This window comes from Pezoporus wallicus, unplaced genomic scaffold (genome assembly GCF_028554395.1).
Source record: "Pezoporus wallicus isolate ANWC-B61680 ecotype Strahan unplaced genomic scaffold, APGP_CSIRO_Pwel_v1 contig_4722, whole genome shotgun sequence".
NCBI lineage: Eukaryota > Metazoa > Chordata > Aves > Psittaciformes > Psittacidae > Pezoporus > Pezoporus wallicus.
In genome coordinates this window covers 6,920,814-6,948,219 of record NW_026641840.1, presented here as the reverse complement: position 1 = coordinate 6,948,219, position 27,406 = coordinate 6,920,814, and the positions used below count along the sequence as shown (strand labels likewise).

Sequence of the window (27,406 nt, the reverse complement as noted above, 5' to 3'; positions counted from 1 at the left end):
AGAGTGACGTGAATCATCAAAGTGATTTAAACATGGAGTTTTTTATAAGGTTATTTGGTTGGTTTTTAGTATTGCATACTTCACCAGGGTTATCAGTTGACCTGTGACCATGGTATTTAAAACTAATTAAATACTCATAAAGGTGAAGACAGACAGAAAAAAGCATACTAAGAATGTTTATGTTTGTCTAATATGAACCTACTGTGTCATTTAATGAATTGCAAAGAGAACCCAAAGCTCTTGAGGAAAATAGGGTTATTCTTATCTCATGCACAAAAGAAATTAATTGGTCTGACTGCAATGAGAGAGAAAAGTGATTCTCTATCACTGTGTTTTTAATGAATATCATACAGTGCAGATGTATAAATCGGAGCACAACTTCAGCTTCATGCTCTTCACTTCATTTTACTTACCATCAGTTCCTATTTCACTTTTAAGGTCAGTACAAAACTGGAAAAGACACACAAAAAGACTGAGTATTGAAGAATATGTCTTAAATCATTAGTTATTTGTCATTTTAATGGTGTTAGACTTTAGCAAATTTATGAGCATTAACTAGTTACAACGTCCAAATATTGTTAGTCTTAGAAGACTGCTCATTTGAAGCCTGTGCTCTCCACTCAATTTACAAACTGCCCCTGTTCCTTAAGCTGATGATGTAACTGCCTTATTTGCAGTGTCTTGGTCAGGGTACAAATACAGTGGGCTCTGCGACAAATTTGCTCTTGGAGGTGGTTGTGTACTCATCAGTCTTTCAGAATTTCCTGGAGAAGTCTCCCTCCACCTTGGACTTGCTTGCTCCTGGGTCACTTCCCACACAGATGGGCATGGGGAAGCAAAACTCATGGTGGATCGTGAGAGGTAGTTCTCCTGCAGACCTTCTTCTTGGAGGCACCTGTTTGAAAGCACTTCTTTTTCTTTGGAGTTACGCCATTTCATCCTTCGATTCTGAAACCAAATTTTCACCTGTTTGCAAGTGAATGAGAGTCTATTATCATTCTTTTCTTTAAACAACTCTGTCCTATTGTTTTTTTTCTTTCAATCCCCTTAGTTTTATGTTTCTTCCTTATTTGTGTTACAGTACATCCAATGAAACTGACTGATTGATATTATCTGAGGACTTTCCCGTCACTATTTACTGGAACACACTGCCCAGAGAAGTTGTGGATGCCCACCCCTGGATGCATTCAAGGCCAGTTTGGATGGGGTTTTGGTCTAATGGAAGGTGTCCCTGCCCATGGCAAGGGGGTTGGAACTAAATGATCTTTAAGGTCCCTTCTAACCCACACCATTCTCTGATTCTACGAAATATTCTCTCTCACTTTCACCACCTCAAACAGGTGAATATTTGGCTTAGACTGGAAAAAGCCCAGCGTAGGGATAAAGCAGTTTCCTATAGCAACATGCTTCTAGACAGGAAAGGATTCTCAGAGTAACTTAGAATTGTCATTAACTAAACTAAAGTGATGTTACCAGCGATATGAATCTCTCTAAGAACCATGTCCCGTTCATTAGCATAGCTAAAAACATATTGGCAATACAGCTTCAAAGTGTGTGTTATGATAAAGAGAGGATTTAAAAACATTTTGTCTGCCCAACTACAGTTTTCCAGCAGTTGCCTGGAATCCATTTGCTTTAAAGATAAAATCAGTTTTCAAAAACCTTTGAGTTGCAAAGCTTGATCACAAGTGCTCGAAGACGTTTATGAAATGCTGAGAAAAACTTGGGGAAACATACATCTAGGAACTGGCTTTACATGAAGAGAAGAAGTGGTGGAGGGAATCAATCAACTTATTCAGATTGTATTCTATTTTCCCTTAAATATTTGCATTTAGTTCTAGTATTCAGATACTTCACACGAAAACAAAGGAGCTATGCATTCAAAGGCAGTATCATTGCCTTATATGGCAGGCACTGTTAGTCCAGCACAGCTGGTCAGAAAATTAAAGACATAAACTTCAGAGTGACTGCTCTTCCTTTCATGAGGGAAAAAAAATAAAGAAAATAAAGACATAGATATCACTTGGTTTGTCATTATCATTAAATTATTTTCCTATAGGGGTAGCTGTTACCTATGTGTCATTCCATTTCCACCTCCCTCCCCCAGGATCTCTTGAATATCAAGAACACAGAAATAAAACTCAGGAGAATAATTGTAATATTAGGAATTTGCCTACATGTTGGGATATTTTTACGCAGCCCAGTGGTGAGTGCAATTATGCATTTTCATTGAAATAGTTTATTCTGCAGAGATTACCACTCTGTTCATGATATTGAGAAGTACCACACTCTTCTTCTGTTTACAGTGCTTGTGATGGAGTTGGAGTTGTTCAGGTTGCAAGGAACCACTCCAGACCACAAGATCTAACCTCTTGCACAAAGTGAAGCCAACTGCAAAGTTGGATCAAATTGCTGAGGGCCTTGTCAAGTTCTGAAAATCTCCAAGATAAAGATGATGAGAATTCCCATTGCCATTCCCAGGGTTTTCTGCCCCCAGATGGCTTCTGCCGTACGTATCTTAAGCAGTTTCACTCCTGATGCATGAAAGAAATAGAATTGTACTGTCACTCTCTTTCAGCTGTATACTAGAGATCTGCATCTACCGCAGCACCTTCAGAATCGCTCCTCCTTGCTCCAAGGATTTCTGTCCTTGTGTAGCCAAGTTTCTTTCTGTAGGGATAGGTGCCTGTCTTTTGGGGCAGAACGGTTTCAAAGCAAGTGCTGTTGATTGCACTGTCACTAGCTGTTAATCAGCAAGTGCAAAGGGTGCTCAGAGGAACACAGGAGCTCTATGCTCTGCTGTTTTCTGCCTGGATCACTGCCTATCAAGTAGTGGGATGGAGCATAGCTCCCTACCCCAAAACTCCTGAGGGGGCTCTGTCAGACAGCAAAATGTGAGCTGGAAATGAATGGTCATGTTTCTCCCACTGTGTGAAAATGGAGTGACTGACTTCTGAATATACACCTTTGGGAAATAAACCAGAAAGCTGTTCAAACATTCCTTGGTTAAAACTGCCATTGATTTACTGAGGTCCTTGCTCAGTGAAGAAGTTCAGTTTTCTTCCTTCAAAGCCATTTTTAAGACTTTTTTCCCCAAAATGATAGAAAGTTACAGATATTCTGTCGTTTCTTACCTGAGACTCCTTTAGACCCAGGTTAATGGCCAGTTTCTTCCTGTCTGTTTTACTAATATACTTCTGCTTCTGAAACATTTTCTCCAAAGCTTTCCTCTGGTCTTCAGAAAAGACAGCTCTTCTTAATATACCTCTTCGGGATTTGGAATTAGACTCCTGGGTCAGAAGAGGCAGCACACTTTCCTCTCCTAGTGGAAATGGATGAGAGTTTCATGTAGTATCTAACACATATCAGAGAAATATTAAGTACTGCTTATTATAATGCTAGCACACTACTACCCTGCTTTTGATTTGTTGGTGTTATAAGTGTGTCGTAATGCTTCAGTCATGTTCATTAAGAACTAAATCCTCACTTGGATCTACAGGTGTTGTCAGTGGTCAAGAGTCTCCCCCTGACATATTAAGAAGTAAATCAGATGAGTTCATAGAGAAACACTAACACATGGCCCATGCTACTGCAAAATTCAAACACAGTGAGAGAGAAACTCCACTTTCCTTGCCTGTTGTCATCAATGAGTGAGTTTCCCTATGAGTTTATTTTCTCCTTGGGTGAAATGTAGAACCAGATAAAAGTGGTCTGTAATACTGACTCAAGGAAACTAAATAGGCTTTCTTTAGTTTTGTTTGCTAACAACAGGCTTTCAGAGTGCACTGTTCCCTGGCCATTCACTTACTTATTCTGGAAACTGCAGCAATTACTTTATTAGAGGATTTGAGGAGCACTTGGGACTTACTCCTTTCAGCTTGGTTTCTAATCCTTTGACATCTCATAGCAAGTCCTGGGTGGGGGTGTGCAGTTTTCAATTAATCCAATCACATCCGCTTGATCCATGCCTAGAAGGAAGCCTAGCCTGGGAAACAGCCTCAAAGTGGGTGGACAGAGCTGCACCGGAGAAGTGTTTGCATTGGCCCTTCACTGGTCTCACAAAGAGCACAGAAAACCCAAATCCAGATAAATCTCTCGCCTTCCTCACACACAATGAAGGCTAAAGCCATTGTGCTTTCCCATGCTTCCTCTCCCTAGAAGGATGTGGTATACAGGGAGCAGTCCAGGGTGAGGCTTGGCATGCCTCCAGCACACCCAGCTTCCCCAGATGCTCATCCAGGGAGCAGTATCAGAGGTCAGTTGAACAGGGCCTGTCACCAAGCACTGGATGTGATGATTGCATAGGGCAGTTCCAAGCAGGCCAGGAAAGAACTGCTCTTTGACTCCAAAACCTGTGCCATGGCTATATAGACCTACGGCCTTTCTGTAGGAGGGCAGCTACAAAGGTGGCTTTAGTTTGTATGACATGCAGTTCAGACTCTAAGCTGTTCTATTGTGCACCTTTCCACTCACATGGCCAAGATTGCCACCCTGGCTTGTAGTTACAGCAGCTGCAAAGATGTGCTGCTGTTCCAGTTCTATCAAGGACCTGATCCTTTTCGTATTGAAGCTAACGGCAAATTCCTGACATAAAGCTGATTCCCTAAAAGACTGTACATTTTTTTTGTGCAAAAGTCTATCCATTCTAGTGAGCTGTAGTGGTGGGGGTGGATTAAATACATTCGTTCAATAGATATAAGGATCTTAAAATACTAATTAAATCCAGATGCCGCTTCCACTAACTGTTCCTTGGGGCTATACCACATTTCAACTTCTGTATAGTATACATACCTACACATGGGTATGTGTATTTTTAAACACACATATATAATGAGGATATTGTAGAACTGTGTATGTATAATGATGAGAAACTGAAGTGTAGATGTGTATGTCTTGCAAAGTTGGCTAAATACTTTTGTGGTGCATGTGTGACTAGTCTGATATTAACATACATTTCCCCTGTATCCAGCTTCCAGCTTTGACCAGGAGAGGAAGAATATCAAAAGCTGAGCAAGTGTGCAATGATCCTTCCCTAAAATACACTGCCACTGACATGGGGACCATTGCATTCTGCTAGACATGCCTTCTTGAATTTTTCTACACTTTAACAACCCATCTTTATATTCATCCCTCATAATAGCCTGTGGCAGGAAGTAATTATTATGATTTAAAATGTTACAGTGTAAATAAGTCTAAATTTTATACAGATGTATTTCAATTTTAAAAATTATATCTGAGACCAGCTACAAAAATCATAACCTACTCATTACTGTCCTGATATTTATTACACAGTGAGACACAGTCAGACTTCATCCAAACCAGAATAAACTATCTGTAGACCAGAAGTCAAAATGCCACACTGGAGGTCTCTGCAAAGGGCAAGCCAGTTTCATATTTCTCTGAGGAGTAAACAGCCCTCTCATGACTCCCACCCCAAGCTCCCCTCCTGCCCATGAGACTGCGGGTGAACACTGGTCCTTCTTCCTCAAGCATGTTTTCTGTCCTTCCTATTAGAATTTGGTGAATTTAGGTACCTTTTCCAGGTAGTCTTTGAGTAGTTCCTGATGAATTGTCAGACATTCTCGAGTTTACTGGAAGGTACAGTCTGACAGCAGAAAAGAGCTGGTACCTTCTCTCTCATGGGATGAGAGACACCAGCAAGGGAAGAAGTGAAACAGGGCTGGTCCTTGCCTCCTGGCCTCCATTCCACAATGGAGTTGTCAGCCAAGGACACAGGATGCCAGATTATGTGACCCCTTAAAATTTGTCTTGCCTGGCTGGTTGTTAACAGTCAATCAGCAAACAACCTCCTGCTGGAGCCCAGAGGCACCAATTAAGTCCTGTACAGGCAGTATGTAGGATACAGCTTAACACCTGTATTAGACTAATTTAGCAGTGAAGAAACTACACACAGTAATGCACAGCATGTGCCTGATTTTAAAAGATTAACTAAACAAAATTTAATGATAAGCAGAATGCTTACAAGCATTAGCAACTAGCCACTGGGCCAAAATATTTAAAACTCATGTTTGTGATAATGAATATTCACCCCAATTAAGCAGCATAGAGAATTTTTTTTAAGAATATTCCATATTCCCACATGAATTCCAGCTGCTCACACAAAAACTAAATTTCAATTTGTGGATTAAAGGATTTTTCAGTACAGTGGCATAGGCAGTCATTCGTACATTTCAACAATTATATCAAAATGAAGTAAGTCAGTTTGCAGCCTGTTGCTCTGAACGTGCATCAAAAGGTTTTGTGTTCTGCTGACATCAATGTGAATCTGCTACCAACTAATTCCTATGTTGCTCGTTTGATTTTTGTTTTGCTTCAGGGTTTGTTTTTTTTAAGTCTTTCCTTTGTATCCTAATATATAGTGATAAATGTCCTCTTAATCTGCGGAACAATCTTCATTTGCCTTCATGGCAGAGACCACCTTGAAGGAGCAAGTAAAAGCTTTAGTCATGGTTTCCATTTTTTCATTTGAATTCAATACATTCTAGTTAAATGGACAATTAATAGGTCACTTCCAAAATAGTAGTGTATCAGTCCTGGTTAATAAACAATCCCCACAGTTGATAATGGGCCTATGTATTCAGCAAGTCCCTGTATACACTCAGCTCATCCACTAAATCCCTTTTCAGGTAGACAGGGTTATATGGGAAGATGAGCTAGAATGAGTCTATAAAAGTCAGTTTCATTCACTGCTTTATTTTTCAGTCAAGTGCTTTAAATGGTGTCCAGAAAATCTCTTGGAATGTGAGACAGGAGAAAAGACTGGCACATAGAGTATTGCTTTATGGCCATACAAAAGGGCAACTGACCCTTGCCCAGGCCTTTTCAATGTGAAATGGTTCCTAAAGTTCATCTGCACAGTGAAAAATTGTGGTGAGGTCGCGTGTGGATGAGTAAAGTGAAAGTGGTGATTGGTCATGGTGCTGTCAGCCATTGTGGAAGAGCTGGGGCCATGTAAAACGCTCTGTGGGAAAGTGTCAGCCCCCTAAAGAGGTGCTCAGAAACTTGCAGCTCATTAAACTGCCAGCATTTGCTGCCTCACTTGTCAAGAATCATTCAACTTAGCAATTGCCCTTCTGAAACATTCATAAAACACATGCACGTAGTCAGGAAGGGTTTGAATGCAACTGATAAAAAAGTGTATGCTAGAGCATGCATAAGCTCCAATTTTCACTTGGATTTGACATGCGATTTGTGCTTTCTCTCTGTGCTTAAGGATGAGGTAACACTTCTGTTTGTATTCCTGGCCCATAAATGGTAAAATCATGCGCATCCATTCTTACACTATGGCATACAAACTTCCCAATCAAGGTTTAATTTAGTTTTGGATTAAATGGAAGTGTTTTTCAGGTCTTAATCCTGAAAGTATAGTTTATACTGGCCAAAATTCTCTTCACTTTCTTCAATTTTTCTACATTAGAATTAAAAAAGAAAACCAAATTAAGCATGTGCATGCATTTGACTGCTACAAAAAGAACGTCTGTTTTATTTAAATAATACTAGGGCTTCCTGACTCATAATTTATCCCTAACAGACATTAAAATGCAGCATCCACTTTAAGACCATTCAGCTCTTTTCTTATTTGCAAACGTTTATTGACTGAGATTTTTAAAAGAGTTACTGATTTTAAAGAATCTTTTCTGACAAACTGAAAACAAGCAGCTTTCCTAGGTTAGCTCTGTCTGGGTGTCTCAATGCCATTAGAAGCCTCTGACAATTGCTCAGTGTACTTAAGTTTGATAAATCTTTGGAAACCCTCTGAATAGGATTGCTGTGATTTTACTAAGGAATTAGCTGCTGCCATTGCATCACCAATTAGTTTTCCAGAACACATTAAATCCTGCTGCTTTGGTTTACAGAATAACTCAAGCATTACTGATGAAGCATAAAAACTTACTTGGAAAAGCAGTGGGGGATGCAGGGTGCTGACAGGACCCACCACAGCATGCTGAGTAGAATGGCGGGGCTCGGAGAAAGAAGTGTTTGGAAAGAGCTGCAAAAAAAAGCATAGATCTAATTGATTATCCATTGAGCTTAGGTGATATTCCTAACAACAGTACTCCAAGAAGTCAGTGTGTAAAGTCCTGCCCCACAAGTTCTTTTTCATTTTTTCAAGATGGTGATTTTTTTAAGGCAAACAATGATAAAACAAGTAATTGCTCTTTAATTTAGTAAGGTTGTTTTATGTGTGTGACAACTATAATATGCAAAACTCTCAATACATTTATCATAAGAATGAAACTGCAGATTTGAAATTTACTTCTGTATGTGCTATAATTACGGTGGTGTTTTGGTAAATATTGAGATTGAATGCATTGTTTCAATAATATTGTTGAAATAATGAGCATAAGGCATCTGAAAAAGTAATTTTAAATAATTCTAGCAAGCATGATATCTGAATCCTGTTCTGCTTGTACTCCAGTGTTGTTCTTAGTACTCAAACCAATAAGGTCTTCAATAAATACGAAACCTTAATGAATAAATTCTATACAGTGCAATAAGATGATCTAGCTGAGCTCTACAGGCACAAACTGCAGGGCCTGATTCTGTTATCCTGACGGTAAACTCATTCTTGCTGGGAAAGCGCAAGAATTTGGAATTTATAGAAATCAAAATTTAGAATTTAAACTCAGAATTTAATAAGCCACTTGCTGAAGAAGACTCTCCTTAATACAACAAAAAATGGCAAAATCAACTTACAGAACTAGGTAATAATTGGTTAAATTTCTATAGAATTTCTTGAACCAATGAACCAAAAGTCTCTGTTACATCTAAAAAGTGCTTCCAAATCCTGGAAAAGTCTTCGTTATCTAATAATCCTTTTTTTTTTCTTCCTATAAAGCTCATGGGGTTCTCCATTAATCTTAATTACCTTTTAATTTCTGCTTTTATGAGTCAACTCTGAAACTTGGGATATTTTTTTCTTTTGAAAACAGATACACCATGCTTGCTAGAGCTGTGCACTTGTAAAATGTGATCAGCATGCAAATGTTTATGTCACTTTCCTGGTCTGATTTAAGCAGAAAATAAACAGTTCTAGACCATGTACTATGTGGTTTGTCCAAACCTCTAGAAACAACCTGATCCATTAAAAAATAATCTTCATAAAAAAGAAGTAACTGCACATTTAGATAAGAAACCCAAAATATCAATAATCAGGAGAAAGATAAGAAAACAGGTAAGTGCATCTAACCCATATTGTTAATTTTAAAAGTTTTTTCAATTGGAATTAGAAAGAAAAAAGATCACTCAAAATTAGATTCCCAAGCACATATTAGGGAACAGTATTATCAGGCATAGTTTTCTGCCTGTTAAATCCGCTGATCTTCCAAAGCAATAAACTATTGCTGTAGAAGCCAAATTAAACATTTTTAAAATATTTACCTCTATTTTTTTATCTGAATTCATACCAGCTTCTTCAACTGTAATTACAAGTTGATAAGTGTTTTACTGCCAGAGCTTTTCTTTGACACTTTGCTATTTGTAATCAAATATAAATATCCTCCAAGAGGAGCTAATTGCCTATATTTGAAGTGCACGCTTGCCAATCATTTGCAAAAAGAAATCAGGCATTAGTATTCTAAAGCTTCTCTTCCACATGAGACCATCAAATGTGGGAACCATGTCCTAAGAAAAGTAAATCGGTCAAGAAGGTGCAGCCAAGTATTACCTATCTGACGTATCCCAGCGGCCTCAATGCAACTGGTGGGGTGTGGAAGCTGGAAAGGGTTTGACTAACTGAAGAAGCACAGCAGATTGATAAGGTAAAGACCCACCAGATAATCTCAGCCATGCTTCTGAGTATGAGAACTTGTTTGTGACAGTATCTTTTACCTGCTGTTAACATTTTATCTGTTTCGGTTCTTCAGTTCCCAGCTTCCCTCCTTTCCCTAGCAGCCATATTCTTCATGCCACTATCAGGTTTCCCTTACAGTCAGGTAAAGCTTTCTTTTCTAGTTCTAAAAATACAACTTGGTATATAGAAGGTGCCACATTCAATTCCTTTGCTTCTTTTTCACACGTCCTAAATATTCTTTTGCTACCATAATGCCTCATTCCATTTAATCATTTCTCCAGCACCTTATTCATGGCATATGAAATTTGTCAGACATGTTGGCCTCTCCCTGATTTTCCTTCTTATGGTTTCTTAACTTTCTCCAGTTCCTTGCTCTTTTTTGGTAATGTCCTGCTTATCACAATATGTGATACAGCCAGGAGGTATCTGGATAAACCAAAATTGCACAAACTATTGCTTCAGATAAATAGCCTAATCCTGCAAATACATACAGGAATAAGAAAGCATAGGTTTTCTCCATTCACAAAATCTCTCAACAAGCCAGCTGCAAGCATAAGGGTCAGGAAATGGATCAGAGTGAAAATGAGACATTTTTCTTAAGGAAATTCTAAACAAGCCAAACTAGCATGGCACCATGATGCAAACAGTAGAGATCTTGGCACTAATTCTGCTCAAGTCAATGGAAATCCTGCTTCTGGCTTTCTTGAGAATTTTACTTAATTCCCTCAACCAACTGCTGTCTCTTCTGCCTGCATATCCCTTTAAGGCAGAACATTTGCTTGAGAAATATATGTATCTGGAAACCTCATTTAACTCTGAACTAAGTCATTCCTGAGACCATTTCTCAAAATTGATTTAATCTAGGTCCTGTGGAATAAATAATGGCATTACGTCTCCCTAAGCCTATAGCCAACACCTTTGTCTAATTTATAAACTTCTTTAGCGTACTCCAACTATACTGATACACAAGTGAATTCTATGTTAAATTTATCAAAACACATCCCCAGGTCACATCTACTGAAGCTTCTGCACTCAGACCAATAAGTAGTAGTTACACAGTGACATCAGCAAAATAACCTGCCATAATAACAGGGATGCTCAAGATAATATACGGATGCTCCATGGGAGCTCTATGTAGCAAAAAATGTTAATGCTTCAACCTAGCACATACATTTTTAATCTCTGCATATTTTTAATCTTTGACAGAAAAAACAGAGAATATTCCTTCCATTGAATGGCTTCCACTCTCTGTGTGAAACTGCATCAACAGAATGAAAATTGCTCACAGAAAAATGATACCTTTAACGTATGCATTTCAGAATTATACTGTGACGCATCTGTAGGAATTACAATACCTTCAGTGCTGAGGATGATATAGAGAAAGAATTGCATATGCTTTTATTTTCTGTTCACATATATCATGGCCACTCTACCAATATTTGATGGTCAAGTGATCTTAAGCAAGCTTTGTTTACTGGTCACACAGAATCACAGAATCATTGAAAGCTGCTGAAATATCAGAATATTAGTTCTGTATTTATTGGCCAGAACGATGGATACATGAACCAAAAGGTAGCTGTTGCTTCCAGCCATGTGGAGTACACATTTACCAGGGCCAAATCCTAATAATTTGTATTTAGGATATTTAATTCTTTTTTCTGCTTTGCATTCCAATTTCATAAAAATGAGATTGTGCAGAACTATGCATTTCCCAAGAGTCAGACCATACAGTTTTAGCTTCACAGATGCATTAAAATGAAATATCAGAGTAGGGTACAAGTGCCTTTTGGCACTCCAAAAATTGTACTACATGCTTTAAAGGAAAATTTATTTGGTCATAAATATAAAAGATGAAATAGCTAAAATTAAATAATTTATTTTAATTTCTTCACTGAAGATAGATAAATCATTCTGACACTGTTGCTGCATGCAACATTTTAGTAATAATGGTCATTTACATTCAGCTTTGTGAATACAAAGCATTTTACAAACAGACAACAAGATGGTACTAAACATGCAGATGGACCTCAAGCTCATCTGGTGCTAAAACAAAGAGATTGCTGATATTTTCAAATACACTGCTAGCTCTGAAGATATTCTAAATTTGAAAGCCCCCCCATACTAAAAAGTCACGCTGACAGCGGGACCAGTTGAAGTTTTCCTTCCAACTATCTACTATCTTGAGAGTAAGGTTTCTGAGTACAATTCAATTCACACAGACATGTAATTTTGAAATGGCTTCTTAGTAAACTCTTGTTTGCTTTCCCTAATCTTAATGTTGTGAAATGACTCAAGAAATAATGTAGGCCATTATCCAGCAGGAAAGATGGAACGGGTGATGGAAAAAGGACTACTGAGGAAAAGTGAACTGATGGCAAACTTCTGGTATTACCCACATGGGGTTCCTTCACTGCACATGCTGTTAGTTTGTTGGGGTTTTTCAAGCTAGCTGACAAAGATGTGGTATAAGCTGTGAAGAGGGCTGAAACACCCCCAAAAAATGATTCAGAAAGATGCCCTGAGCCAGCTAACAGGAATAGGAATAGACAGACCTCAAGCTGCATGAACACTTTCATTCTCTAAGTATTGCTAAGCCCACGTGAACCTCTTTCCACAGCGATGCCCAGGCTCCAGCCCTGGCAGGCAAGTTAAAAATATTATCAGTAAAATGATCCCATCTTATCTGATAACACTAGATGGTTTATGCCTACTTCATGGGCACAAGTAAACTGCAACTGCCTACCTACATCCATTCTTGGCAATGATTAAATAAGACTTTTGCAAGACACAGGAAAGTTTCATGTCATGAGGAGCTGCCTGCATAGAGTCTAGCAGCAGCTCTGCCACATTCAGTGGTCCAATTGAGCCACATGGCACCATTTCTGCTCTTGAACCACAAGCCCTGCACCTCACAATGAAATACGGCTCTGTCCCCAGCAGTTGCTGTGTTTAGAGTGCAATGGTCCAGCAGCAGTTGTGCACTCTGAAAGCATTCCAGCCAGCTGAAGTGGAGCCCCAGGCCATGAGGAGGAAGCACCAGCTGCTGCCATATCCCACCAAAGGCTGTCACAATCACATGGACCTGGCAAAACTTAGTGCAAGAGTCTGTGGTACACCACCCCATAAAGCCATCTATTTCCTTCCCACTCATTGCTGTAAAACATGATGTGCTAGTTTTGGCTGGGGTAGAGTTGATTTTCTTCATAGTAGCTAGGACGGGGCTATAGTTTGGATTTGTGGCTAAGACTGTTGATAACACAGGGATGCTTTAGTTATTGCTGAGTGGTACTTACACATCCTCAAGGCCTTTTCTATTCCTCAACCCACCCCACCAGTTTTGTGAGCATCTTTTGCTTTACCTTCTAAACTGTCTTTATCTCAACCCATGAGTTTTCTCACTTCTAATTTTCTGATTCTCTTGCTCCCCTCACTGGGTGGGGCTTAATTGCCAACTGGAGCTAAACCACAACACACAACCTCGTGAACACTCACATAAAGTCCAGCCAAAAGGGCAAATCAGAGTGGCACATGCAGATTAGTTTTAAAACATTGGCAAATATTTCTATTTTATAGAAAGGTTTTGAAGTTCAAAATACCTACGATTCTGATTTTTAAATCCTACACAAAAGGTGGATGTGAGAAGTGGGCTTACATTTTTATGTTGGGTCTCAGTGGGGTTTTCAAGAATTAGCTGAGTAATCACATCAAAACGGGCTTGAAAAGGGCTAACAGTATAATCATTGTTTTCTTGTATCTGTAGCAATGTATTGGATGACAGTCACGCTGCAGATTAGCTGAGATCATGTGAATCACTGTCAATTTTCATAGGCATTATTCACATGCCTTATTATTATGGCATAGTTTGCTGTACATGTTTTTCTCTGCCTGAGAAAACACAGGTGCTTCAGGGTAGTGACAATGTATGGTCAGATTTCACCTCTGTGACAACCCAAAGGAATAGCCAAACCTCACACCACCTCCGAAAGGCTCCATCAGTCTCCTGGGATCAGCTGTACAGGTGGCTTCTACCCTCTCCATGCCTTGCTATTGAGGAGAAAGCTGGGGATCTGGAAAGCTGTGGTTTACCAGCTTTGTCCTTCTCCTTCAAGATGCCCATGCACTAACGTGCCCCAGCATTTTCTGCTTACCAGTTCTTGTCAAAAGAACTCTGTCACTTTCACTTTTCTATCTAAATGTTCAATGCATTGTCTAAGCTACTTGTCTGGGCCTCCTGTAGAGCCAATGAGGAGAGATAAGTAGCTCTACATAATGATTCATCACCTTAAAACAGATGTCTAAGAGAAGTTGTTTCATCTTCTGGAGGTGTCTCTCTGTAGTAACTATGGATTAGACAAGGTATTCAGACAACTAGATTAGACCAGACACCTATTTTTTATTAAAGAGCTGAATGACTATAACATTCTTCTTATCCATCACAGGTAACATCAAAAGAATACAATCATCTGTGCAACCATAAAGACTTTCTAAAAAAAATTATAAATCTCAACCATAAATGCACTAAAATTATCCTTCTTTGATTTTCAACACATTACGATTTGTTTAGAAATAATTCCCTCAAACAAGGCAAAATCAGGGTCATATGCTGCAAGAGGACAATTCACTGGGTTCTCATTGTTTCAGCTCTATTTCAAAATCTTACAATAGGCCATAATGCCCCACTTATTCCAGTGGCATGCAATGATTAGCTAAAATTTTCTACCTGGACCAGTCTTTATTTGTCACAGTATTTCCAGATTCAAACAAATAAAAGTCTCAAGATCAGCTAAATATTGTTAGAATGAAAAAATAACAAACAGTGAATCTTTTTCCCTTTCTTTTTTAACGTGCGAGGTTTTTAGTCTTTTTACATTTGTGTAAGGAAATATTTTCTCAAGTTGAAATTCGAAACATTCACATGGTCACAAGATTCCAGGGGAAGGGACTTTGATGAACAACACCAAATTGTCCAAGAGGAGAAGGCAAAATCCTCAACATACAAAATACCTCAACAGAATTATGTGTTGTAACTTCAGGAAAAGGGCAGCCCTCGAGGGAAATTTTCATAAGCTTTTCAGCACAAAGCAAAGGCAACTTCTCCAACAAGACAACTCACCTCAAAGAAAAACAGCCCAGGTTACTGAAAGTATTTAGGTTCCTAACTTTATAAAGATCAGCGTCTACATATCTGACATTTGAAACAGCCTCCTACTGCTTTACATACCTGCACTTGTTTTCATTTTGAAAAAATTACCTTCCCAATTCTGCTATGGGTCATGACTGATCACAAAAGTACCATTTAGAAAAATGAGAGTAAGAGTTATTTTACAGAGCTACGCTATACAAGATTGAATAAACACCTTCAGAGGGCAATGGAGGCAAAGACCTTGCCTTCCAAAACTCAGGGGAATTTGTCAATGCAAAATATCACAGTACTGTGAAACTTGAAATCTGCACTGGAGAACTTGCTGATGAGATTAATCTTTACCACATTTATCTGTTTTCTAAAAACATAAAGATATACTACAAGATGTCAGAAGACCAGCTCATTCTGCAATACAGAAGTTAATTTGCTAGCTTTAGGTATGATTTATTCCATGGCTTCCCCTCAATGAAGTGCTTTTCTATAAACCACACTACTAGTGCAGCTCTGAGATCTTCTGGCAGTGCTTGAATTTCACTAAGGACCAAACTTGGGATCCTCTTCCTTTCTTAGCGATGGCACAGCAGGAGTCGCCAGAGGAGTCCAGCCAATGCTTATATCCCCTACTAAGCCCAGACTGCTAGACTGGTGGCTGTGTCGGAGAGTAGCTGGCACTAGTCTAGCTCTGGCAACCTTACAATAAGGACAAAGACTTGTCCTTTAAAAGCCATTTTGTAGCCACTCTTAAGATATTCTGGGCACCCCAAACTGATTCTATTAAATGGCTCACAAAGTTAACTGCAAGCAGGAAAAGGTGCTGCATAGTCTGTGATTTCTGATACTTACAGAAACTTCCCTGCCTCCAAAGACAAACTCTTGAAGCAATGAAGGTGTCTCAGCGATCCTTGGCAGTCACGCATAAGAAAATATGTCAAATGTATCCCCCCACCCTAAAGAAACTTTCTATTGCCAGAGAACTCCAACAAAACAGGAAAATCCTGAGAACTCTTACTCACTTTGTTGCCTGAGTGAGAGCAGCATTTTCCAGAGGCTGGTACAAGCCTAGAGGGAGCTGAGATGAAACACTCTGGCTATTATTTTAAGGGAAGTTAGTGTTATGCCACTCAAGGACACACTGTGGCTACCAGCTGATCTGAAATCAATAATTAGTAAGAACTTATTCACCAAGAGTGGGTCAAAAAAGGAAGGGGAAAAAAAAATCACTTAATTTCAGTAATTCCAGTAATTCAAGTATCTCCCAGCTGTTATGAAGAAACACAGGAGATTTTACTAAAAATGAGCAATAAGGTATATTGATTCAAATAAGAGTGTTACAGGATAGAATTGCTGTCCTCACCTGAGGGGAAAAAAGGCTGACACTGGTCCAAAGAGTTAGCCTGCAGAAGAAGGCTTGCTTTTATTTCCCTGCAGTGCTACCAGCTTTCTGGATTACCTTATGCAAGTCACCTCATTTCTTTTTGCTCCAGCGCCTCCTCTACACAGTAGAAATCTCTCCTATTTCACTAGCACACTGCAATGATAAATGCACTAAAATGTAAAGTACTTAAATGTTACAGAAAGAAAAGATATATCTATATCATAGAATGGATGTTTGAAAGTTCAATTCATGTTTACGATATACTTGTTCTAATGACTTTCTTTAGTGTGATCTGTATTGTACTTTATTGTGCTCTTATTTCATTCTGATGCTTTAGGCAAAACTCCCATAAGCTCAATTTTTCATTAACTTTTTCAATGGAATTATTTTATTGTTATGTTTATTTATTTCATTGCACTTTTTAGTTTCATGTCTCTGTTAATCTAGCAAAATGCCAAGATTAAAGCAAAAAGTCAGGTTCTTGCCATACAGAATCGCAGAATCACAGAATGGTTAGGGTTGGAAAGCACCTTAAAATCATCTAGCTCCAACGCCCCTGGCATGGACAGAGATGCCTCATGTCACCCAAGGCTCTGTCCATCCAACCTAGCCTGGAAAACTGCCGGGGATGGAGAATTTACCACTTCTTTAAGAAACCTGTTCCAGTGCCTCACCACCCTCACAGTAAAGAATTTTTCCTTAGATCTATTTATTCACGGTCATACCACATATGACCATACTCAGGCTGTAAAGCACTCTCTGTCATGCTCCCCCAGGGCAAATTACCTGAGAAAAGCAGAGATTTTCAGAAGATTATTTCAGGTAGCAGAGTGACTTTCCATTTCTCAACGTCACTCTGACCTGGGGTCAGCCAATACTTCTGGAAACCAAGTCAGGAGGAAAGACATGGAGTGGACCTCTTTAAAGTACCTGTGCTACAACAGACTGGATCTCAGCATCCTCCAGATAATCTTCCTATGTCAGAAAACACAGAAAAACTGTCAAGTCTTCTAACTTATCCAGAAGATAATAACAGTACTGGAGTACAAAGGAGAGGAACCAAATCCGAGATTAGCAAACAGAAATTGAGGACCTCCTCCATGCTTAAGAATTCTTTAGTTTGCTCAGAACTTATACCTAGAGCTTCCCTCATCCTTTAAGAGGCAGTGCAAGTTTAAGCTGCATAGCTGTAAGATGTTTCACTGGGAAATGCTGCTTTACAACAATGCATCTTTAAAAGTTTTTATCCATGCACAGGCTGGGCATCCAGTGTTTCAAAAGCAGAACTAGATTCTGCACCGCCCTGCCTAGTCAGGACTATGAATACACACTGTACACAAATTTCTCACAAAGTAGAAGACAACATTATGCATTTATTTTATCAAGACAAAAGGTACTCAAAGAATGAGGCTCATAGTGCACGGGGTAGCAGAAATTCAGTTCAGCTAGGCAGAAACCCAGCTCTTACCGCACCTGCTAAAGGTGGTGGGCCTGGTTCAGTGTTCCATCATCAGTTCTAGGGCTTCAGAGCAAGGTAGCAAGGTGGAAGAAAGCCTATGGGAATCACAAGCTGGTATAAACTGGCACAGCATCACAAAAGGCAAGTGAGTTTATTCCATAGCAATAATGCTCCTTCTGCTTCTCCTTCTTAGGGTTTTATGTAACATGTTACTTGATCATGTGGTTGTACTCTTAAATCAAAATTCATTTGAAAAACCTATGAACCTGTCCATGGCTGGGGGGTCGGAACTAGATGATCTTAAGGTCATTTCCAACCTAAACCATTCTATGATTCTATGATTTCATTACATTTTATTTTTAAAAATCAGTGTAATGATCAAAAATTATTATTTTAATATTTTACAGACAACATAAAAATATTTATTTCAAGCCCACTCACTAGATGATGTATCTAGGATGTGACACTGAGTACTTGTTAAGTTTTTCATTTAGGATTATTTTGGATGAGAACTCAAAATACACAGGCAGATAAAACACTTGAAACAGTCAGATTAAATCCTTTAAATCTTGTAAATTACAGGAATGGAAACTTGCTGGTAAAAAAGCTGCTGAGGAGTTACAAATGGAAAAGCTACCATGACCAGATGAACCAGATAAGAGTGCCATCCCAATGGTCTCCTGTGCTGCCATGGATAAAAGTCTTCCAGTTTACAGAAAGAACACAGGATTTTCGTTCTTTAGCACTTTCACAGAGTGTTAGAAGTTACCCTAAAATGTCTTTCCTTGGTAGGTGCTGTGGATACATGTTGGTTTTGGAACTGTAAAAACGTTCAGCTTTATTCAGTTGAGTCCCTGGTGTGATTTTACATTCCTTACTTTCTGAGCACTTTTGGTGACCTCACCAGAATTAGGGACTACATGAGCAATACAGGTTACTGATTCCAAAAAGTCTGGTATTTTTTCAATTCTCTTTTCTCTCTCCCTCTGTATATATATGTATTTTTTTAACTGCCGCATTATGCCAAGCTAGTTTGTACTTTTAGTCCCTGCATGATCTATAAAGCACTTGCTTGTTCAGAAAGATTAAAAAAAAATTCGCTATATCATGTTCCATAGTCTTCACAAATACTTCGACCAAGATTTTCTAAAATGCCATGTAATTTGGGGAGTGTAAATAGGAAAGAGTTTATTCCTCAAAAAACAAAGACAAAAATCAGTGAATTAAAGCCCGCTACCTAGTACAAATTCTTTAGTTAAAATACCTTCATCAGTCCATGAAGGCTAAAATTCTTATTCTGGCAAAACTGTTTTGCCCTATCCATAAACAAGAAACGTAACACACAGCCTGACCACCCAAGCCCTACTTACAAAGCAAGTGTCCAGTCTGAACAGTTCCCCCAGTGTACGCTTACACTAGAGAGAAGAGACTCCTCAGAAACAACGAGATCTGCCTCAGCAGGACGGTTCCAATCTAATTTACATTCACCAAAGTTCAGACACCTAAGAGCCCTCATCACTTCAAGACACGTAAATCAGATCAGAATCAACAGGCCCCTGTTAGAATATATGAGTTTTTGTTGTACATCTGCAGTCACAGGAGAGGGTTTTTTTCTGAGTGCATAATGCATAAGGAAACCTAGTATTTCTCACTGCTCAAACAGAACAGCCTGCTGCTTTTGCTCAAAGCTTCCTCTGAAATCTCTAGGATATGTGGGATCAAAAGAAACACTGGATCGGACTCCAAATCACTAGGCAGTCCTACCACACTTTGCTGACTTCACAAGTACTGCTCTAGGCCAATCAAAGAGAGAGCTAACCCTGAAAGCAAGGATTTGAAAAACTTGGTAGTCAGGAACTTCTGTAATACTTACAAAAAGTTTACCTATAGCAGTAAGTGCTGAGGGATCTGCTGTCTCCCCTTTAACATGGACTCTGTACACAGAAATTGTAGCATTTTCTTGAGAGTGGGTTTTGGTTTTTTTTTAAGGAGGGGGGGGAAATACGCACCTAATTCCAGGAAGATGGCACTTGTCCTGTTTCCTGGCCTGTTCTATAGCTGGTTAAAATAAACATGTTTAAATAACTGATGTGCTCAAGATAACACTGCAGCTGAGGTCGGGAATATTCCAAAATGTTAATGTACACTTATCTGACTCTCCTGCCTACCTTTAAAATATATCACGCTAATGGATCAAAAATCGGTTTGGATTTTGCAGAACAGTTTGTAGGATTTAACTTAAGTAAAACTATGCTTGAAAAGAAAACAAGCGTTATTAATTCTGGCTCTTTTAATTCTGTTATTAATTCTGGCCTTTTGCTTTCACACCTTAGAGCCCTACTTCAGTAAATACGATTCTGCTTGACTGATTTTCATTGTAAATACATTTAAAACAGAATTATCATAAATAAAAACGCTGAAAACACCACACAAAACTGACATAAATTGATACATTACAACGGAAGGGAAAAATATAGATGGTGAGGCTAATACCGAATTTTGTGAATTAACTTCGAATTCAGCTTCCATCGGTTCATGACTGACAGAAGTGCACATTCCTAAAAATGCTTTAAAACGTTGTTCATGGCCAGACAAAAATATATGAAACCCGGCACATTTAATAACCGAAACGTGCTTTGTGAAACTATTTTTCAGTTCAATGATAGAAAGTAGACCCTCCGCGACAGCAACGCCGTGGGCAGTCCGGGTGGCGGTAGAACTGGTCAAACTGGTCCCCAGAAGGGGGACATCTCCCACCACCCCGAAAAACCCTGGCTTTTACTCCAGCAGCTGACCGAATGGCTAATTACAGACAATTACAGACCTTTTACACAGCTTTAAAGCTTGAATTCATTCTCTTTTGGTGGGAAAAACCCGGTGCCTCACTCACGGCCAGGGATGGGACACCGGAGTTATCGCTACCGAGAGGGACCGCTCTTTCTCACGAAACTAGGCACTTCAGACGTTCCCGAGGCGCCCGTTAGCGACGAAGCTCTTTTACCGTCCGTCCAGGCTATGAAGATCTACTAGACCTGGAAGAGGTGCGGTTCGGGGCACTTAAAAGCACTCCGTTCTCACTACCAGCACAAGTCTTGGCCGCACTCGCTGCACCCACAGGTGCGCCGGACCGTGCGGTTCACAGCCGCCCTCATGACCGCCTCGTCGGGGCCCGCCGACAGCGGCAGGGCAAGGCCCACCGTGGCCAGTGCGCCCCGACAGCAACGGCACCCGGCGGGACACGGCCTTCGCCGCTCCCTCGCTAAGCCCCTTCTGTCCCGTCTTCCCGGCGCTGGGACGCGGGAAGGGGCCTGCGCTCACCTGTGGCTGCCGGCGGGAAGACGCCGCCTCTCTCCGCCGCCGGAGCCCTCGCTGGCAGACGGCCGCCTTCCGCCACGGAGGGGTTAAGCACTTGAAAAGCCCATCTTGTCGGGTACGGACCCCCTGAGGGGCTGATTTGTTCCGCCGCGGGGCACAGCTTGAGGGGGACGGGGCTGGCGGGGAGGGGACGGAGCTGGGCAGGGCTCGGAGGCGCCCCGGCCCGCAGCAAGTTCTCGATGAGGAAACTTTTGCCCAGGTTGCCGAAGCCCGGCGCTGCCGGCAGGTTGAGAAGAGCCGAGGAGCCCACCAGGTCCCAGTACAGGGCGCTGGGCAGCATAGCGAGGGCTCTTACCCCCCGTCGCCCTGCCCGGCCCAGCCCAGCCCAGCCGCCGCGGCCCCTCACTGGGCTGGGACGGGGCGCCGGGCTATGGGGCCGGGCGGGCTTGCGGGCCGCCTCCCCGAGGGCTGAGGGGAGCGGAGCGGAGAGTTCGGTGGGGCTGTCCGTGGAGACTCGGCGCGCCTCTTCGCCGGGCTGGAAGGTGTGTCCAAGCTCATTCATTATGTCAGCCGGGGACGGGGAGTGATGGACGCGGCCAACAATGCCGCCTTGCCGGGCAGCCCCCCGGGGGAAGGGGGGTAGGGCGGGGAGCTGAGCGGGCCTGGCGCGGGGTGGCTGTCCCGCTTTGCCGCCCGCCGCCATGTCGGGGGCCCCCCTCAGGAGGTGCCCCCTGCCTCCCGACATGGCCGCGGGCCCGCGCCTCCCGCTGCAGGGCTGCACCTGTGTGTAGAGGAGGGGAAAGGGCCTCTGGCCTCCGTCCCAGCGGGGAGGTGGCTTCAGTGCTGGCCGCGGCGAGATCATGTCGACCTAATGATCCCATGAGGTAATGGGAAGATAGTCATTAGCTCACTCCCTCTGGGCATTTTTATCTGGCCTTTTTTTTTTTTTTCCTCTTTAGTTACCCACACACACTCTGGATTTTCAACGTTTGTCTTAATAAATCTGATTAAGATCAGTGCTGAGCTGTTAATCATGTTTTCCTCGAGTTGTGGGACAATGCTTTCTGTGAGCATAAACATCCTTTGGTAGGGGCGGCTCTGTTTATACTTGCTTGTGTGTATTCTTATTTATTTTCTTAGACACCATGTAATGTGGCAAAGATGCCTCATTTTATGTTCAAACACACATGCAGAAAGTTAAGATTGGATGCCATTCCCAAAGACCTGAAACCATCTCCCTGTTTTGCAGATAAATCCTTTTCTGTCAAAATAGCTGTTCAGCAGTCTAATAGCGGGAATATTCCCTGCAAAATCCTCTGGAGTAGCTGTGTCCCTTACTTTTGTATAGCCCCTTGGACATCAGGGTAGTTCATCACTAAAACCAGCTGAAGTGGAATCATCCGTGTCTTCAGACAGGAAAAATGGAAGGATTGTTTAACTGATGCAGTACCAAATAATACCTTGGGGGATGTGAGTTAAGTTCTCGGATGTCTCAAGCTTTGCTTCATGTCCTTGGGCAGGTTGACCATGTCAGAGTTTGGGCACTTACTCCATTGGCACCAAGATGTTATTACCTCTCGTGAACGAGAACCTAAGAGTTGCTAAGGATGCTGTATGCCAGGAGCCCATGTAGTCTGACATTCTGTCTTCAGCAGCGCCTGTAAATACAAGGAAGAGTAAGAGTAAGACCAAGGCAAGTGTATCTAATAGTTTTTCTCTGATACACTCCATTCTGTTACTATTCTCATCTTATATTTCCGTATCTCAAGTACTTGCATTTACAGATCTAAAGGCCTGCATCTTTGTAAACTCAGGATATTAGTGGAAGTATTTTATCTGTGAGCATTTGGAGACTGGAGTTGCCTCTTGTCATAGGAAAGGACAGAATGGAGACTGGTGTGAGTCCCAGAGTACATCTGAAGGTAATACACATCATTATAATATTAAGATGCAGAAATACGTATTTATCATGTTTCTAAGGGAAAGAAGAGAGTCTTCCCAGGAGGGTTTCATTTTCTCCTAAGCCATTTCTTATGCCTAAGTGGCTACTATTATGTTAATCTCAGCTTTGTAGTTCAGTAAAGTATGATTAGCAAGTTGCATATTTTTGAGAAATACAAGCCCAACACATGCAGCATTTGACAGTTTGCTCTGCTTCATGGGAGGGAGTGACTGGTTGCTACAGGATGGGTGAACAGTTCATGCGAGGTTTCATCTGTAGTTCCAGGGCTCAACCTATTCATTGCAACATGTACTTAAGCAGTTTGCTGCTGCTTTTCCTTTTTTATTTATCAGTCTCTTCTCACTCGTGCTCTGGCTTTGCTCTCATAGATGTACCAATAAAGTGCTGTGAACCAGACCAGGGAACTCATCCAGGTTTTAAATAAGACAGAAAATAGTATTTTTCAAGAGACCTAAAATGGTTGTGTGAGCTTAAGTGAAGGTAGTAGAGTAGAATAGCTGGATTACTTCATTAAACCAGGGCGACATCTGAGCACCTAGTCTCTGGGACACATGTCCGTAGCCCTGCTGAGAAGCAGTTAGCATATTCCATTTATCCTTTGAGCATGTGATAATCAGGTACAGTCAGGCCCAAGAGATGTTACCTGCCAAAAGCCGGAGAGCACAGTAGAGGAAAGTGTAGGTTCCTTATTCAGATCTGGACTCTGAACTGATCTGAGTATAAAAACAAGTGGCATTCATAAGCCAAGATAATTTCCAGTGAATGAAGCCTGGAGATGTGTGGCAAACAGATCCTGAACCAAGAACCAAGACCTGAACACGTACAATAAGTGAACATGGTATTCACATGGTGAATAGCTCTCATTTCATTTGGTTCTGGAAACCTGGAAGGTACTTACTCTGTATTTGGATTTTGCCAATTTATGTATTTACCTTAACCAGACTAAAGGAGAAGAAAGTTTGCCTGTACTTGTTACCTTGGCTTGCGCTGGGAGATTGGAAAACACCAAGATCCGCTTCTCAGGTTGCAGAATGCTCTGCACTCTGTTGTGCCTTCCCACTGGGAGTCCTGGGTACAGTTGTACTGCCAAGGCAGACTATTTATTTAACATACCAAGCACAAAATCTGTGCAAATAAATCAAAGTCTCCATAGTGATCCCTCCTCTGCATTAGCTCTGCCCTTTCTTAGATGGCATTTCCATCCCTGAGCTGCGGGATCTCTCCCTTGCAGCTCCTTCCCTGTAGCAATTCACATTAAGCTGAATCCCGTTGTTAGTTCACACTTTCTTCCCATTGCTTTACAGGAAGCATCATATTATCTGTCAGAAGTTCCTCTTAACTTTCTTTCCAGTAGTTTCTCAGTTGTTGATGTTTTATTTACTTTCTTTTAAAGCTGCTAAATACGTGCTGCAGCAGTCAACCACAAAATCCAAATAACAAAAACAATTCTTTATTCCTTTCTTTGTTTTGTACTCTGCCAGATTCAGTCAGCACCTACATTATTTGCCAGATTTACATACATATATTTTTTCTGTTAGCCCGTTCTGATAGGGAGAACCTCCTTGGCTAGGATAGCTGGCTTAAGTTTTAAGCAGCTAAGGTGTACGTCTGCACTCCAGTAAATCCCCATCGCTTACAGAGGAATTTGGTTTACCAGGTATGTGCTGGAAATACAATATAGAAGAGGAAAAATGGTCTAGAAGGTTGCTGGAGTGTGTGTGGCACAACTGGTGAGGGAGCCAACTAGAGAAGGAGCCTGGCTGATAGAGCCCCCTGGGAGAAGGCCTGAAGGGCACAGGAGTCCAGGAAGGCTGGACATTCTGCAAGAAGGAAATCTTCAAGGCACAGGAGCAGCCCATCCCCATGTGCTGAGAGGTGGGCTGGCAGGGATGAAGACTGGCCTGGCTGAACAGAGAGCTTTGGCTGGAACTCAGGACAAAAAGGAGTTTATGACTTTTGGAAGGAGATGCAGACTGATCAGGTGACTATAGGGATGCCGTGAAGTTATGCAGCAAGAGAATTAAAAGTGCCAAAGGCCAACTAAATCTGGCTACTGCCATAAAAGATGCTAAAACATGTTTCTATAAATATGTTAGCATCAAAAGGAGGGCTAAGGAGAATCTTCATCCTTCATTGGATGTGGGGGAAAGAGTATCAAAGGCTGAGGAAAAGGCTGAGATACTTAATGCCTTCTTTTCCTCAGTCTGTAATAGTAAAAACATTTGTTCCCGAGGTACTCAGTCCCCTGAGGTAGAAGACAGGGACTGGAAGCTGAATGAAGCCCCCATAATTCAAGGGGAAATGGTCAGTGACCTGCTACACCATTAAGACACACATGAGTTTGTGGGGCTGGGTGGGATTCACCAATGGGTACTGAGGGAGCTGGTGGCTCACCAAGCCACTTTCCATCATTTGTCAGCCATCCTGGCTAACCAGGGAGGTTCAGTTGACAGGAAGTTGCAAATATGGCTCCCTTCTGCAAGAAGGGCTGAAAGGAGGATCCGTGGACCTACAGGCCTGTAAGCCTTACCTCAGTGCTATGGGAGGTTATGGGGCAGATCATCTTGAGTGCTATCACCCAGCAGGTACAAGACACCCAGGTGATCAGGCCCAGTCAGCATGGGTTTATGAATGGCAGGTCCTGCTTGACTAACATTATCTCCTTCTGTGACAAGGTGACCCACATACTGGATGAGGGAAAGGCTGTGGATGTTGTCTACCTAGATTTCAGTAAAGACTTTGACACCATTTCCCACAGCATTCTTCTGGAGAAACTGGCTGCTCATGGCTTGAACAGCTGTACTCTGCTAGGTAAAAAAGTGGCTGGATGGCCGGATCCAAAGCGTGGTGGTGAATGAAGTTAAATCCAGTTGGCGATGGGTCACAAGGGGTGTCCTCCAGTATTCAGTGTTGGCACCAGCTCTGTTTAATATCTTTATCAATGATCTGGATGAGGGGATCAAGTGCACTTTCAGTCAGTTTGCAGATGAGATAAAGTTGGGTGGGAGTGTTGATCTGTTTCAGGGTAGGAAGGATCTACAGAGGGGTCTGGACAGGCTGGATAGATGGTCTAAGACAAGGAAGATATTGAAGTGCTGGAGCGTGTCCAAAGAAAGGCAATGAAGTTGGTGAATGGTCTGGAGCACAAGTCTTATGAGGAGTGGCTGAGAGAACTGGGGTTGTTCAGTCTGGAGAAAAGGAGGCACGGGGACCTTATCACTCTACAGCTACCTGACAGAAGGTTGTATCAAGGTAGCTGTCAGCCTCTTTTCCCAAGTAACAAGCAATAGGACTTGAGGAAACAGCCTCAAGTTGCACCAGGGGAAGTTTAGATTGGATATTAGGAAAATACTCTTCTTGAAAAGGGTTGTCAAGCATGGGAACAGGCTGCCATCCCATCCACCATCCCTGGAGGTACTTAAAACACATGTAGATGTGGCGCTTAGGGACATGGTTCAGTTGTGGACTTGCTAGTTTTGGTTAATGGCTGGACTCCATTTTAAAGGTCTTTTCCAACCTAAACAGTTCTATGATTCCATAAAATTACCCAAGGTATCCAAAGGATAATGGGGTGGCTCCTTTATTTTACTGTATAGGCTGGGTTGGAAACTAGGAGCATAGGTAACCCAGGAGAAGATGTATTTTCCAGGACCTTGTAATAGCAGCAGCTGATAAGCTTTGTAATTCAAAAGAAACATGTAAATAGGGAAAAAGTCCTACTTAGCCTGGGGCAAATTCACGTTGTGCTGTTCCTGCCCACAAGTTTTCCCAAAGGCATCTCCAATCAGCATGGGTAAAATGCCTGAAATTGATTTAAGAAGAAAAATTAGTCATTTTAATGCTCTTTAAATTCTATTAAAATCAGATAATGCAAAAACACACCTGCCATTTCTGGGTGTGAAGATCTCACATGGCGTGAGCCGTCTGCCTCCATGCTTCCAATGTTCCTCTTTGGCAGCATGAGGTACTCAAACTATTACTGTTATTTTATTCCATATAGCCAAGGACAAGGATCTTGATACTGAAACAGATGCAAGCTTGCAGGACACGGAGATGAGGTAATTGAACACAGGTCTTTTCTAATGCTCTCTTTGCTTAGGCATGTTAAAGGCAGCTCTACCCAGTCATAATTTTACTGTATTCTGTGTATGACACTTTAGAGACAATCATAGAATAGTTAGGGTTGGAATGGACCTTAAAATCTGTTTGAACTCATTAATTATTTCCAACTTTGCTTTTCCAGCAAAAATAGTGTCATCCATCCTTTCTCTGGTTTTCTGTTTGTAAGCTTTAGAGTGGTACATTCTATCCAAAGGAATAATACATGGATCCTCCCA

At 41.3% G+C, this 27,406-nt stretch overlaps 1 protein-coding gene across 1 annotated transcript; it reads right to left on the bottom strand.

Annotated features, from left to right (window-relative positions):
- Positions 1-317: 317 nt before the first annotated feature.
- Positions 318-22,059, bottom strand: DBX2 (developing brain homeobox 2). The gene is made up of 4 exons (XM_057425433.1): positions 21,110-22,059; positions 7,916-8,011; positions 3,135-3,322; positions 318-966 (listed from the first exon to the last, which is right to left on the bottom strand). Exons 1-4 carry the CDS (start codon positions 21,966-21,968, stop codon positions 646-648), a joined length of 1,464 nt encoding a protein of 487 aa, XP_057281416.1. The 5' UTR covers positions 21,969-22,059; the 3' UTR covers positions 318-645.
- Positions 22,060-27,406: the final 5,347 nt, after the last annotated feature.